At 39.6% G+C, this 13,399-nt stretch overlaps 1 protein-coding gene across 1 annotated transcript; it reads left to right on the plus strand.

The window, feature by feature from the left end:
* Nucleotides 1–1,554: 1,554 nt before the first annotated feature.
* Nucleotides 1,555–11,607, plus strand: SPCS3 (signal peptidase complex subunit 3). The gene is made up of 5 exons (XM_072623603.1): nt 1,555–2,104; nt 3,530–3,603; nt 6,788–6,864; nt 10,076–10,191; nt 11,186–11,607. The coding sequence occupies exons 1-5, from the start codon at nt 1,962–1,964 to the stop codon at nt 11,316–11,318; spliced, it is 543 nt and encodes a 180-aa protein (XP_072479704.1). The 5' UTR covers nt 1,555–1,961; the 3' UTR covers nt 11,319–11,607.
* Nucleotides 11,608–13,399: the final 1,792 nt, after the last annotated feature.

Raw genomic sequence — 13,399 nt, forward strand, 5'->3', positions numbered from 1 at the left:
CAAGTCAACAAGAAAGGGCAGTGGAAAGATGCAGGGTGGCTGCAATTAGGGTGCATCATATTTCCAATGAATAGTTGTTTAAAACAAGGGCCTGAAAAGCCAACATTAAAGAAATGCATGATTAGGAAAGAAAGCATTCTGATCATACAGCAAGAATGAGGCCTAACAGATGGAGTGCCTATGGGCTGCATCAGTGTCCACAATATATTAAAAGAGGCAAGGGAAGGCTGCTAGCACATTACATACATACATACATCTATCCATATATGTGTATAGATACACGTGTGTGTATGTGTACGTGTATAAAGCAGTGAGGTGGTACAGTGGATAGAGTACTGGAGCCATAGTCAGGAAGACCTGAGTTTAAATCCAGTCTTGGATTTAGACTGTGTGACCTTGGGCAAGTCATCTTAGGTTCCTTATCTGTGAAATGGAGATAGTAGCTGCTAGGGTTGTAGTGAGGATAAAATAACGTTTGTCCAGGGCTTTGCAAACTTTAAAGTGCTATAGAAATTCTAGCTGTATTTTCTATGGAAGATGTACAAGACGGACATGGATGAGAATGAGGTGCAGAAAGGCTGTATAGTCAAGGATTACCCATATATATACCCAAGCATGTAACTGTCCAAATGGAAATCCCCCGGGGAACGATAACACTCAGTGCTTCTGCCAAGGGCTCTGAAGGGGGGTCGGGAGACTCTACAGGAGAAGGGAGGGGAACAGAAGGGAAGCGGGGCAACACCGGGTCAGCAGGTCCAGAGGCAGCAAGGGCACAGTGAAAGAGCTCTGAATTGGGAGCCAGTCATCTCATCGTCTTGGCCTCAGTTTCCTCCTCTTCGTGCGGATCCTGGATCTGTCCCGGGCTTCTTCCAGTTGTCAGTCTGATACATAAGGATTAGGATTGGGAATGTTATGCATGCGACACCCTCATGTTATAGAAAGGGAACCACAGAATGCAAAGCCCTTGAGGGAAGAACTGGTTACTGTTTTCATTTCCCAGCGGTGGTGGCCCTGGCACACGGTGAACGCCGCACACGCTGCACACCTATTTCCTAAACTGAATCGAAGTCCAGGGAATGAAACTGGGGTCCTTGCCCAGGGGGCCCGCGTCAGCATTCAAACCCGCAAGTCTGATGTCCGCTTAGGTCGGGCTGGTTCACAGTTTTTGTCCGGGTTTGTGGGGAGGTGGGGGCAGCGCGTGTCCTCCACAGCCCCCTCACTAGTGTAGCAACTGCCCGGGCATTTACGGGCTTTACCGCGCAGGAGGAGCCTGCCCATAGATACGCAGAGCAATCCTTGGGCGAAGCTTCTTACACCAGGAGGGAACAGAGCGCGAGGACGCAAGCCCCTCCCCTTCCCTGATCTGCCCCTTCTTAGCCCCTCCTAGGATCGAGGGGAGAGGAGAGAAAAGGGAATGGGCGGGGCGAGGCGTAGGTGCGGGGCGTGGCCACAACGATGGGCGGGTCCCGATGACGAAAGCGGCAGTGCGCGGCCGGCGCTCCTCCCATCCTCCTTCGGCCCCGCGCTTTGCGCCGCTCTGATTGGCTACGGGTCACACAGACTGCGGCGACGGGGGAGGCGGACCGGGTTTGGGGACCTTGTCCGCCTTTCCCCGGCGTGGCTTCCGCCGGCTTCGGGGCCCCACCCCGTCCGTCAGTGTGCGCGCGCGCGCGCGGTGGTAAGGTCGCGCCCGCCCCTCTCTCGGAGCCGCGCCCCTGCGGGGGTGGGGGCAGGGGGGGGGGGGGGGGAAGTGCGGAGGCGGGCCGGGGTTTCGGCGGCGGCGCGCTCGCTCCCGAGAGGAGCGCGCGCGCCCAGGGCGGCGGGGAGAGAAGCAAGCCGGGCCGGAGCCGAGCCGGGTGTGTGCGGGGGGTGCGTGTGGTGTGTGGCGTGAGCGGGAGCGTGTGAGGGAGGGCGGGCGGCGGCGGGGAAGCGAGTGCGAGGGGCCGAGCCGAGCCGCCGCGATGAACACGGTCCTGTCGCGGGCGAACTCGCTGTTCGCCTTTTCGCTGAGCGTGATGGCGGCGCTGACCTTCGGCTGCTTCATCACCACCGCCTTCAAAGACAGAAGCGTCCCGGTCCGGCTGCACGTCTCCCGAATCATGCTGTGAGTGCGGGACAGGGCGGGGGGCGTGCGTGTGTGTGTGTGTGTGTGTGTGTGTGTCGGAGGGCGGGGGCGCCTCTCCCGCCCTGCCCCGGGCTGCACTGCCCCCCCACCCCGCTACCCCGGGGCCGGCCTCCTCCTTCCTCCCCGAGCCAGCCCTCCCCCTCCCCCCGCCCGGTCAAGTTCTCCCGGCTCCCCTCCTTCAGGTCGGCGGCTGCAGCCTGGGCCAATGAGGGAGCCCCACACCAGCCACCCCGGGCTCCCGCCCCTGCCCGCGCGCCCGCTGTGTGCCCGCCGGAGTGTGGTTCCTGCCCGCCCGCCGCCCGGGAACTTGCAGAGCGCTTCGGGATCCCTCTGCGCCCAGACCTTGCTAGCGTTCCGACTCGTCCGTGTTTCCGTTGAGTTGGTCTCTGGAATAACCGCAGTTTAAAACTCTCTCCCTCCCTCGGAAGATTTTCTTTAACAAATGCACTTGTTAATAGCCCCGGTGCGCCCCTGAGGAGGGTTTCGAAAATCAGCAAGGGCAGGGTTGAGCCTTCCCCCCGTTTTGTGGAAGCTTGTGCTTTTAGAACGATTTTAGAACGGGGAGCGCATTTTGAATGGCTGGCAGGTTATTGCGGCAGTGGCCTGCTGTCTTTAAAACGGTACCCGGTTCTGTGGTTATTTCTCCTGTGACAGACGTGACAGTTCTTTCCCTCTCCTCTCCTTTCTGCAGTCCCCCGCGCTGATTTCCTGTTGCTTTGAGCGTTAACTTGGGACCTTTCCTGTCAGATGTTCAACTCTGACGGCTCCTCTAAATCACTCTTATTCTGCCCCCTCCCCAGTGTCCCCATGGGTTTGGTTCGCTCTGATGCCCTTAGCCATTGGTTAATTTGCTTTTATTTTCTACGTCTCCTTCAGTGAAAGCTCTTTCTATCTCTTTATGAAATTGTCTAATCTCCCAAGTCTTACCCAGAATTTTTTTTTAGGAATTCTTAAGGCATATAAAGAGAGCCGAAGAAACCCTTTCTGCCTTACGAAATTGTCTAATCGCTGTCTTTCCCAGAATTTTTTTAAGACACTCTTAAGACGTAAAGATAGCCGATTACCTACGTTGGTGTTTATATTGCACAGTTTGTCTTATTTTCTTTCAGTTGAGCTTACTTAATGTTCATCTTTTTAGTAGATTTTTAGTGTATTTTTATTTGTCCAGGTAGCCCTAACTTTAAGTTGATATTGTCTATTAAGGTTAATAATATAGCGTAGAACTGACTAAGAGACGTTCTCACAAATGTTGGGAATAAGCTACATTATGTTGTATTTGTGTGTGTGTGCGTGTGTGTTTGTGCTTGGGCATGACAAGGGTATTCAACTCTTAAGGAATTTTAGACAAAGAAATTTTATAACTTACTGTTGTTGAAGGATTATAAAGCTTACATTTATTTTCAGAAAAAATGTAGAAGACTTCACTGGACCTAGAGAACGAAGTGATCTGGGATTCATTACATTTGATGTAACTGCTGATATCCTTTATGAAAATAATTTTTTAAAAGTATATATCAGTTTCAGTGATTTCAAATTTGTTTTAAGTTGCTTTACAACATTCAAAAATATTCTAGTAAGAAATAAAACAAACCCGATAAGAGCTTCAGAGAACCTGGATGGATTGTATTTGAGAATTTGCTTCCAACTTTGTATGTTGTTTAAAAAAAAATCATTTAATCTCTGTATCCATTTCTTCATTAGGAAAATAAGATTAATTATAACTGTTTCTCTTGACATCAGTAGGTTTTTTTTTGTTGTTTTTTGATAGTTCAAGAAAAAAATGTGATAGTGTCTGGAATTGTTCAGAAGAAACATTATATAAATCTAATCCATCAAAAATGAGATTTTGAAACCTTAAAGCTTTCATCTAGAAGGAACAAAGTTGGGGTAAAGAGAAGAATTACTAATGCACAAGCTACATAGAAAGTACATTTTATATTCCTTCACCCAGAAGCTATCAGTGCTGTTACAGTAGCAGTGTTATCTAGCAGTAACATAAATAGTTTGCTTATGTAATGTTACATTACATGTTTGTAGTGTTAGTTCGGTATCTAAATAATTGGTCAGTTAACTATCTCAGTCGACAGTTACTATCCTTTTTTAGAGTATGTGATTTTATAACCATAACAGAATTATTTAAAATTATATGTCATTTTGTGATTGGATTTAATAGCTTATCTGTGTTCTCCAGTTTTCTTGCTTCTGCCAGCCATGCCTTCCAGATAAATCAAATTGTCTCCTTCTCTCCCTCCATCTCCCCGCCCCCCCCCCCCCCCCCCAAATTTATTTGGAAGTATGTCAGTCACTTTCAGGCCTGATCTCATCAGTTTTATTGAGACAGCCCCCTTCCACCACTCCAAATCCCCCAAACTACAAGTGGGTCTGGAAATTTAGATCAATCATTTTTTTTTTTACATCAGGTCTATAAATTAAATTTTTTTCATAATTGTATTATAGTATAATTGGTTTCCTTTATAATTTGTATTAATTTGTAAATTTCTTTTGTATAAAAGGATCTATGGGTTTCACCAGACTGCCAAAAGGACTCCTTGACACAGGAAAGGTTAAGAACCTTTTCTCTTAGTGTGCTTAAACAGAAGATCCTCTTCTTTGCCCCAGGGCTAGGATGTTACAAGTAGTCTAGGTTGAGCAGCAGACTGCAATTTTGGTTTATAGGCAGCTACTATGAAAGCAGGGCTTACATTTAAGAGGGGGAAAAAAGAAAATAATTCATTTGTTACGCTGAGTATTTTCTCTAACCTGCTTTCAGGTCTCTATTGTCATCTTTAACCCAACACTGCTGAGGAGGAGTTTGGGCTACACTGAGAATTTTCATATTAAAAGTAGATTACCCCAGCTAGTTAATTTACATATTTTTATCTTTTGGTTCATTCACATATTCTTGTCTAATTGATGACTGGTGGTGTATGTATTGGTCAGCTACTAAAACAGAAGTCTACATATTACAACCTGTGGAAGTGCCTGTTCTGTAAATGGCCAATGTCATTTGCGTAGGAATGTAGTAGATACAAAATGATTTAATTTCAAAAGAAACACTTATCTTTCTTGTGAGATTTTTATTTTTATTTTTTTGGTGGGGAGTCATTAATTATGTGGTCCAAGATCTTTTGTTTTACTAGAGTATCCTATGGATTTAAAAATTTGAAAAAAAAATGATCTAATTAAATGAAAATAACATACAGTTCATGATATATTTGATCTGGTTATTTCAGTCAGTTAATAAATAATTGTTAAGTGCTTACTGTATACCAGCACTGTATTCTAAATGCTGGAAATATTTGAAATTTATTTGAAATATTTTGCTTAGTTTAAAATGTCTCAGTAGATTTATTATGCAGTGATTGTTTTAGAAAAAGAATAGGATCTTCAATACACATAGTGTAGTATGACCTTTTCATTAATTTTTTTTTTTCTTTTTGGACTGGGTTTCAACTGTATTAGCAAAGGCAATTACACCAGTGATGAGACTGCCTTTACCAGCATAGGTAGGATTCTACTCTCCAACATACTTTTAGAGTGTTTCTGAGCATACTAGGTAATTGAATGATTTGCCCCAGATCACAAAGTCGTGTGTATCAGAGGTAGGATTTTAACCCAAGTCTCCCAGTTTCAGATTTTGGCTTTTTCCCCCCATATGATGCTGCCTCTCACCTTAAATGTAACTATGAATTTGATTTCACAGAAAAGTAGATTTTGAATCCTTTATTAATTTTGAGAATCAGAACTGGAAGAGATCTACGTCTAGTCCAGGTGGCTCCCTTATTCTATAGAAACCAAGGCCAGAGAGGAAAACTGATTTGCTTGCAGTTACCTAGCACACTGGTGCTATTTGGTTCACTAATTAAGTATAACAATCATTTATGTATTCTTTAAAGATTTGTAAAGCCCATTACATTTCCTCATTTGATTCTCACAATAACTCTGTGAGGTAGGTACTGATATTTCCATAAAACTGGTAAACAGATTGTAATTTATCTGTGAAAGTAAAGTTTGCTTTCTCTGTGAAGTTTCAGGCACGTATCATTAGTTTGGTATGTGATTTCAGGCAAGTAATTTCAACCTATGGATCTCAGTTTTCTCCTTTGTAATAATAACTTAGATGAGTTCTATGGTGCCTAAGAATTCTATGATTCTGTGCTGCCTTCTTTTTATAGTGGTTGAGTGGAGGAGGGCATTGATTAATTTAAAAATTAAAAAAATCCCTTTGGCATTCTTAAGGTTTTTTTTCCTCTCCTTTTACACCAGATTTAGAAAATTTTTATTAGACAAAAGACATTATTAGTTTGTTTGCCAAGAGGCAATATGTTATAATGGAAAGTGTACCAGATAGGTGCCAAGCCATTTTGCTACCTACTATCTAAGTGATCTGAAGTAAAAAGTTATTTAATCTCAGGACCTGAGTTTCTTGTCTATGAAAGGAAGGGTTGAACTTTGATGATTTCCCCTCCCTCTTTCAGCTTTAAATCTATGATCCTATGATCTTTTGATAGACTTGTTAACAGAAGGGAGAAATAAACTATCATATTGTGTGATTGAAGAAAGCCATTTTTATGTTAGAAATCTACTCTTAATCTATTCAGAATAATTGATAACTGACAAAGTGGTATGCTATTTTATGTCTTTGTTCCTTAATTTTTTCACATCTAGAAAATATATTTGATTGGAATGTAAAGCAATTGTTTCTGTATTTATCGGCAGAATATTCAACAAAAAATAACGTAAGTATATACATATATATATATATCTCATGTTTAGAAATGTGTATTAGCATCCTAAACTACTTAAAATTAACATTGAATCCTTTTTTTTTTTTTGTGAGAGTTGTATGACTTCTGGCCCTGTGAAAACTGAAAAGTTATTTGTACCATATGGGTAACAAGCTTTAAGAGATACAGCTATGAGAACCTGATATAGTGATGCTAGGTTCTCTTTCCACTTCCCTTCTCTACCATTCCTTTGAGACTCTGGGTTTAGCAAAGTGGTCTCTGGGTTTAAGATTTATAAAGCCCTTTCTTTACACATATTACCTAATTTGATTGTCACAGTTCTCTGAGGTAGGTACAAGTCTGGTTTAGGCTAGACCACTCAGTTTTCAGGTAGATTTGGAGGGGAGCAGGGGGACCATTGACCTGTATGTTTGTTTGGAATGGATTAGAGAGTGAGTTCTCAAAAGTAGTAGAAATACTTAGCTGAAAACTTTATTTCAGAAATTTGATTACGTAACAGCTTTTTGCAATAGTTATGGTTGGTATTTTAAAGAACTCAAATACTGTATTCATGATTTTCCATGTTCATGTGATTTGGAGACATTGGAGTATTCTCTTTAAATTGAATATTTAGAATAAATGGTCATTGTCAGCATTTTCCATTTGATAAACAAAAATACAATTTGGGTGTCTAAAAAAATAATATGTAGTGAGGCAAGTACCACCTTTAATTACCTTGAGGGAAGGATAAGGGTGACTGAGATAGTGAATCACAAAGTCATAACTCCAGTTGTATTGTGCTTTAGTTTTCTTGCTTTTTTATGTTAGTTTTTTTTTATATTACTTTCTATCAGTAAGCTTTTGATAACTGCTGATGTATATTTGTAGTTGTGTTAAGACTGGTAGTATTAAATTCATCTTACTTGAAGTATATATTGATAACATTGGTTCCCCTAGAAATGTAATCATTATGCCAAATTAAGTGGCCCACATTGCCTAGTATGTACATGGACTGATAGGGGACACAGTGGATAGAGTACTGGAGTCTGGAAAACCTTGGTTCTAACCTTGCCTCAAACACTAACTGTGTCACCCTCTGCCAGGTCATTTTCTTTCTCATCCTCAGTTTCCTCATCTGTAAGATGAGGATAATCTGTATTAATCAGGGTTTTTGATCAAGTGAAATCATGTTGGTAAAGTACTTTGATAACCATAAAGTTCTTTATAAATATTAGGTATTATTAATAGGCTTAAAAGTATATTTAACATATGTTAACATATGTTTAACAAACATGCCAGGGGATAAGTTCACACTTTATAAGATTGTCCAGACTAAGACCCATTGTGTAATAACATTATTAAGAACTCATTAAAAAAAATAGACCTTATAATCGGCCTTGACCATGAAAACACAGAACCTTGCTGGTAATATTCATTGGCTGACTGCTCGGTTTCGACATCATTCCAATGAAACTAACATCCACCTAGCATATTGTTTCACTTGATTCTGTATTTTCATGAAACCTATTAGAAAAGCCACTATAAGAGTTCTAAAGGATCACAGCATGATTTATGTAGAGATTAATATAATTAATGCTTCTTTTTTGAAATATTTAGAAAGTAGAATTAAAGTGTAAATATAGTTCTTTTGTGCCTGGGTTACCATATTATAAAACTTGATTTTGGTGCAGTACCTTGAGGAATAGTAGTGAAGATAGTCTCAATTATTATATGTCATATTAACTATTCCCTTCAAAGTGACTAATGTTGAGCAGCAGCTATCAGATAGGCGTATTGTGTGACTGTTTTCACATTTCAGTTTGGTTAGTTGCTTTAACGTGATCCCTTAAAATATCAGCACAGTATTCAGAACAAAACAATTCGTAAACTAGATGTAAGAGCAAAAAAGTAAACACCAACGTAATAATGAAACATTTAGCCAGCTTAATAATTCACCTGGATTTTCTTCCTCTGTAGTAATTTCTTTGTAGCTGGGATAGCAAGAACAAATGAATAATTTTTGTGAAATATTCTGGATTATTCTAGTTTTTCCCAGGTTAACTAATGAGTTTCAATTTGTTTTGGTATCATGCCAAGACTATTGCTTTGGGAGATTTAAAATTTTCATGATGACATTAAGTTTAGATTTTGTAATAATCCTGGACTTTTCCATTAAGTTCACTGAAACTCAGAGCTAGAAGAGATAAGGTAGTTAGTTTGACTCTCATTTTACAGTTGAGGAAACTGAGACCCAAAGAGATGAAGTTGCTTTGCCACGGTGTCTCATGTGTATGAATGGACAAGAATATTGACAAGCTAATGAATGGACAAGAATATTTATAGACTAAAGGAAATGTCATTGAAACTTTTTTGCCTTGTTTCATTTCTTTAACATTAGGGACTCATTTTTCCTTTGATTAGAAACTTAAAATAATCTACTGTGTGGTAGGAATTAAGATTACTACTGCACAGTCAGTTTTCATCTATATTTTGGAAATCACGATATTGTTTATGTGCAGGAGTTGGCCTTGATAGAGTTCATGAGAGAAGTATGATGTGGCTGTAGTGTTTTTATTTTAAAATTTTTTTGGTATGAAAATTAATTGCTTTTTTAAAAAACTAATTTTTTTTCAGGTCATCCCTAATAATCCAGTATCTCCTGTATGATACTGGAACATCTTGTCAAGCGGGGGTGACTAAAGTTGACAATCAGCCTTAAATCCTCAGGACACTATATGGGACCCTGTAACAGTGTTAGGAAGGAGTTGGGGTACCCTTGTTTATCCATGGTAACACCCCCTCCCCCCAGTGGAGCCAGGCACCCTGAGCATAGTCCTAGGACAGTTAGAGAATATTAGATGGTAACAGATGCTTAAGTTGGGGAACTGCTCTGCCTTTCTGGAGCTTCGTAGGTTGTGCTTGGGCTGACACCTCATCAGAACCACCCAGCAGCTCAGTGCTATGTCACTGACAAATTCTTTTCAAAAGAGATAGGATTTCCCTGTGAGAGGTCATCCTTGTGGTCTAGAGGTTCTTCTTCACATTTTTACTTGTTTTTCATGTTTTAATATTAACATTGTGGACATTTCCTTAAAGTTAGGCTGATTATAAGTCAAACTGCATGTTTACTAATCTGTCGTCTTTGAATCAATGCTACTTTTAATATGCACTGACCAGATGTTATGTTAGAAGAGTTGTCTAATTAATTCTCATTTCAATGTAGGCTCTGAACCAGGTTGTCCTTTGGGACAAGATCATTCTGAGAGGCGATAATCCGAAGCTGCTGCTGAAAGATATGAAATCAAAATATTTTTTCTTTGACGATGGAAATGGTCTCAAGTGAGCAACTCATGCCATTTTAAGTGTTTAACCATGTGTTTTGTGAAAGAAGAGGGAAACAAAAAGTATTACAGTATTGAAAGGGAGGAAAACAATGATAGGAAATATGTTCATGCAGATTTTAACTTACAGACTGTGTAGGAAGATCGCTTATTAGGGTAGAAGGATGACCACTGAGTGGGCTGGAGTATAGGGGACATTCTTTATTTGGAGTCAGAGGTTTCAGATTCAAACCCTGGCTCTGCTGTTAACTGTGCTAAGGGTTCATGTAACCTTGGGCAAGTCACTGAACTTCTCTGGGACCTTAGTTGCTTTATCTTTAAAATGAGGGGCTTGGGTTAGATAGGTTCTGAGGTCCCTTCTAACTCCATCTTTGATCCTACAAGCCTTTTGAGTCGTAGCAGTGGAAATAGGGAATCTGTTCTCTCCATATTTTTACTAGAGGTGTGGTTTCTGCTTTTAAGGGTGTAGGAAGTCTAGGAGCTTACTTCAATGTCAGGATTACACAGTTAACTCATGACAGTAGTAGAACCTGTTTGAAAACTTGGGAAATTGCTAGGAGCTTAAAAAGCTTCCTTTGCACAGTTACAGAATGTTAAAGCTGGAAGGATACTTTGCTTTGAGTCAACCTTATATGATAGTTGGGCACTGTGGGTCAGTGAGGTTCAGTAACTTGCCCAAAACTAGATCTTTTGACTCATAGTGGTGTTCTTTCCACCATATAATACTGTCACTTATTTAAGCTTTGATTGGTGCTACTGAGTTAGTTTTAAGCTATAGGTCATCAGTGATTACCTGCAAAATTGCTGTTGACTTTATTTCCCCTCTTGATATTACATTTGAAATAAAGTAAGAAAAGAATTCTGTGTAGTGGCAAAGATGATCTTAGTAGTAGTAACTGTGTACCAATAAAATCATTTAGATCTTAGTGCTTTAAGTCATGAAACTGCAAATATTTCTGCTGATCACTGATTTGTCATCTGTCTTTTTACAGGGGAAACAGGAATGTTACTTTAACCCTCTCTTGGAATGTTGTACCAAATGCTGGAATTCTACCTCTTGTGACAGGATCAGGACATGTCTCTATTCCATTCCCAGATACATATGAAATAACAAAGAGTTATTAAATTATTATTCTGAATTTGAGCAACATATTTTTATACTTAATGAATTTTATCTCATTTGCCCCATCCTTTTCCCTTTTCCTGCTCCCTCTCTTCTTCTTTTGTCCTGAAAGCAAAGTTGTAACTTTTACAGAAAATGAGGTTTCTTTTGATTTTTGTTTTTTTTACGAGAGCCAACATTGAAAAACATAAGTTAAAGGAAAGGTAAATGGGTGACAAAAATTTTTTTTTAAATTGGCCACCTGAATGAAGTATTACCTTTCTTATTAATAAAAGTTGAAAAACCCTCAAATAGTCTTGATTTGTAAAATATCTATTTGAAGTATTGTCTGCATTTCCATTATTCTTATGGAATATAAAATGAAGAGCATGAAGGGTAGTTAAAACTTCCAGGTGCCTGTAGAGTCATAAGAACTCTGTATTATATGCCTTCCATTCATGCAAATAAGCATTTGATGTGATTCAGATGTAGACATCCTCTTGTATCTTTTCTGAGTATGTCTGATAACCGGCAAAATACTGTCATATATTGTTATATATTAGAAGTCTGGTTTACAAAATAGCTTAAAGTGACTAATCACTTAGGAATGCCCATATTTCTTTTTTTACATACAGGTAACTAGCAATTCTCCACTTAAAGGCTAAATACCTCTTTATATGCTGTAAACCAGTCTAACAAAACTTTTTAAAGCCTCTTAAGTGAACCAAATGTGTGTCTTTTAAGTGCTTTTTTTTTTGAACTTTCCTTCCTGTGATATCTTTATATAACTTCTTAACATTGTGACTGAGAGTTGAAGATTTCAGCATGGTTTGCCCCCCCTTTATAAAAAGTCTATCCTGGTGAGCATGCCTAGTGTCATTGAAGGGGGATTATTTAAAAGCTTCCACCAGTCTACACTTTGATACTAATGGTATGAAAATAGTACCAGTTTGCCACAGCTCAGAGGCCAGTCTACAGAGCCATATCTGGTTATCACGTTTGTTACTCTGGATGCCTTGTGCTCTGCTATCAGAATATTATGTCATCTGGTGAGGGGGAAGGAGTAAATGTTTTCCTGAGAACCCGTCCATGGAATTTATTTATAGGCATCTTAAAACATTTTTGTATTGTGGAAATTGAGAGAAGGGACCCAATTCATTTGCATGCTCAATTATAAACGACTACAGTTGGCCATACTTAGCATAGATACTCACTTTCATTTAGTGCAAATCAAATACAGATATAGAAGGTAACAAATTTGCAGTTGGCATTAAACATTTTTATAAATTGGTCTTAAAAGTGGCAAATAGGAAACCAGAGATAAACTTACTCTCAAGAGCACATGTTTAACATGGTGATTCATAATTGGGGAAAAAATCAAATGGCTAATTCTTTGTTAAGAATTCAGATTACCTAACAAAAATTACCTAACAAGTCATAACTTGACCACTTTTTTATAAATGCAGATTTAGTGAGTTATTATAATATTATAATCTATTTATAAATCCTAGTCTTGGACTATTGAGAGATTTCATCAGGATTGAATTTCACTTCTCTAAGCTTCAAGGGAAGGGAAATCAGGTAAATGTTTCAGATGGGGGGTTCCTTTTAGTACAAGGGATACCGCTTAAAACAGCTCATGAGATGAGGAGGAACTCTAATATTAAGAAGGGTAACCTACTTTGATCTAGCTTTCACTTGTCCAGTACAAAGTAATTTGCCCTTGGATTCCCCAGACCTTGCAAATTTAAACCCCTTTCGGCTATATGGACTAATATCAACTTGGAAATTTGGAGACTAGACAGACACTGAAACTACTGTAATTTAGCTGGAAGGGTAAGGGCATGGCTTGGTCTTAGGAAGAGAGCAATGATACACAACAAACCTACTGTTCAGCTAATATCTTATTTGAGTTACTGGATAGTAGCAAAAGTTAAAGAAAGCATAATTGATTATGAGACCTCTTCACTTTAGGTGAGTTTGGTGGAGATGAAAACTAAGATTTGTCTGATGCTATTTAATTGTTTACTTGATGTGTAATTAGAAACAAAGTATAGTTAACAGCTTATTTAACCTGGGTAGTCTGATCGTGGAGCAATTTGGT

The sequence above is a fragment of the Notamacropus eugenii genome, chromosome 7 (assembly GCF_028372415.1).
Source record: "Notamacropus eugenii isolate mMacEug1 chromosome 7, mMacEug1.pri_v2, whole genome shotgun sequence".
Taxonomy (NCBI): domain Eukaryota; kingdom Metazoa; phylum Chordata; class Mammalia; order Diprotodontia; family Macropodidae; genus Notamacropus; species Notamacropus eugenii.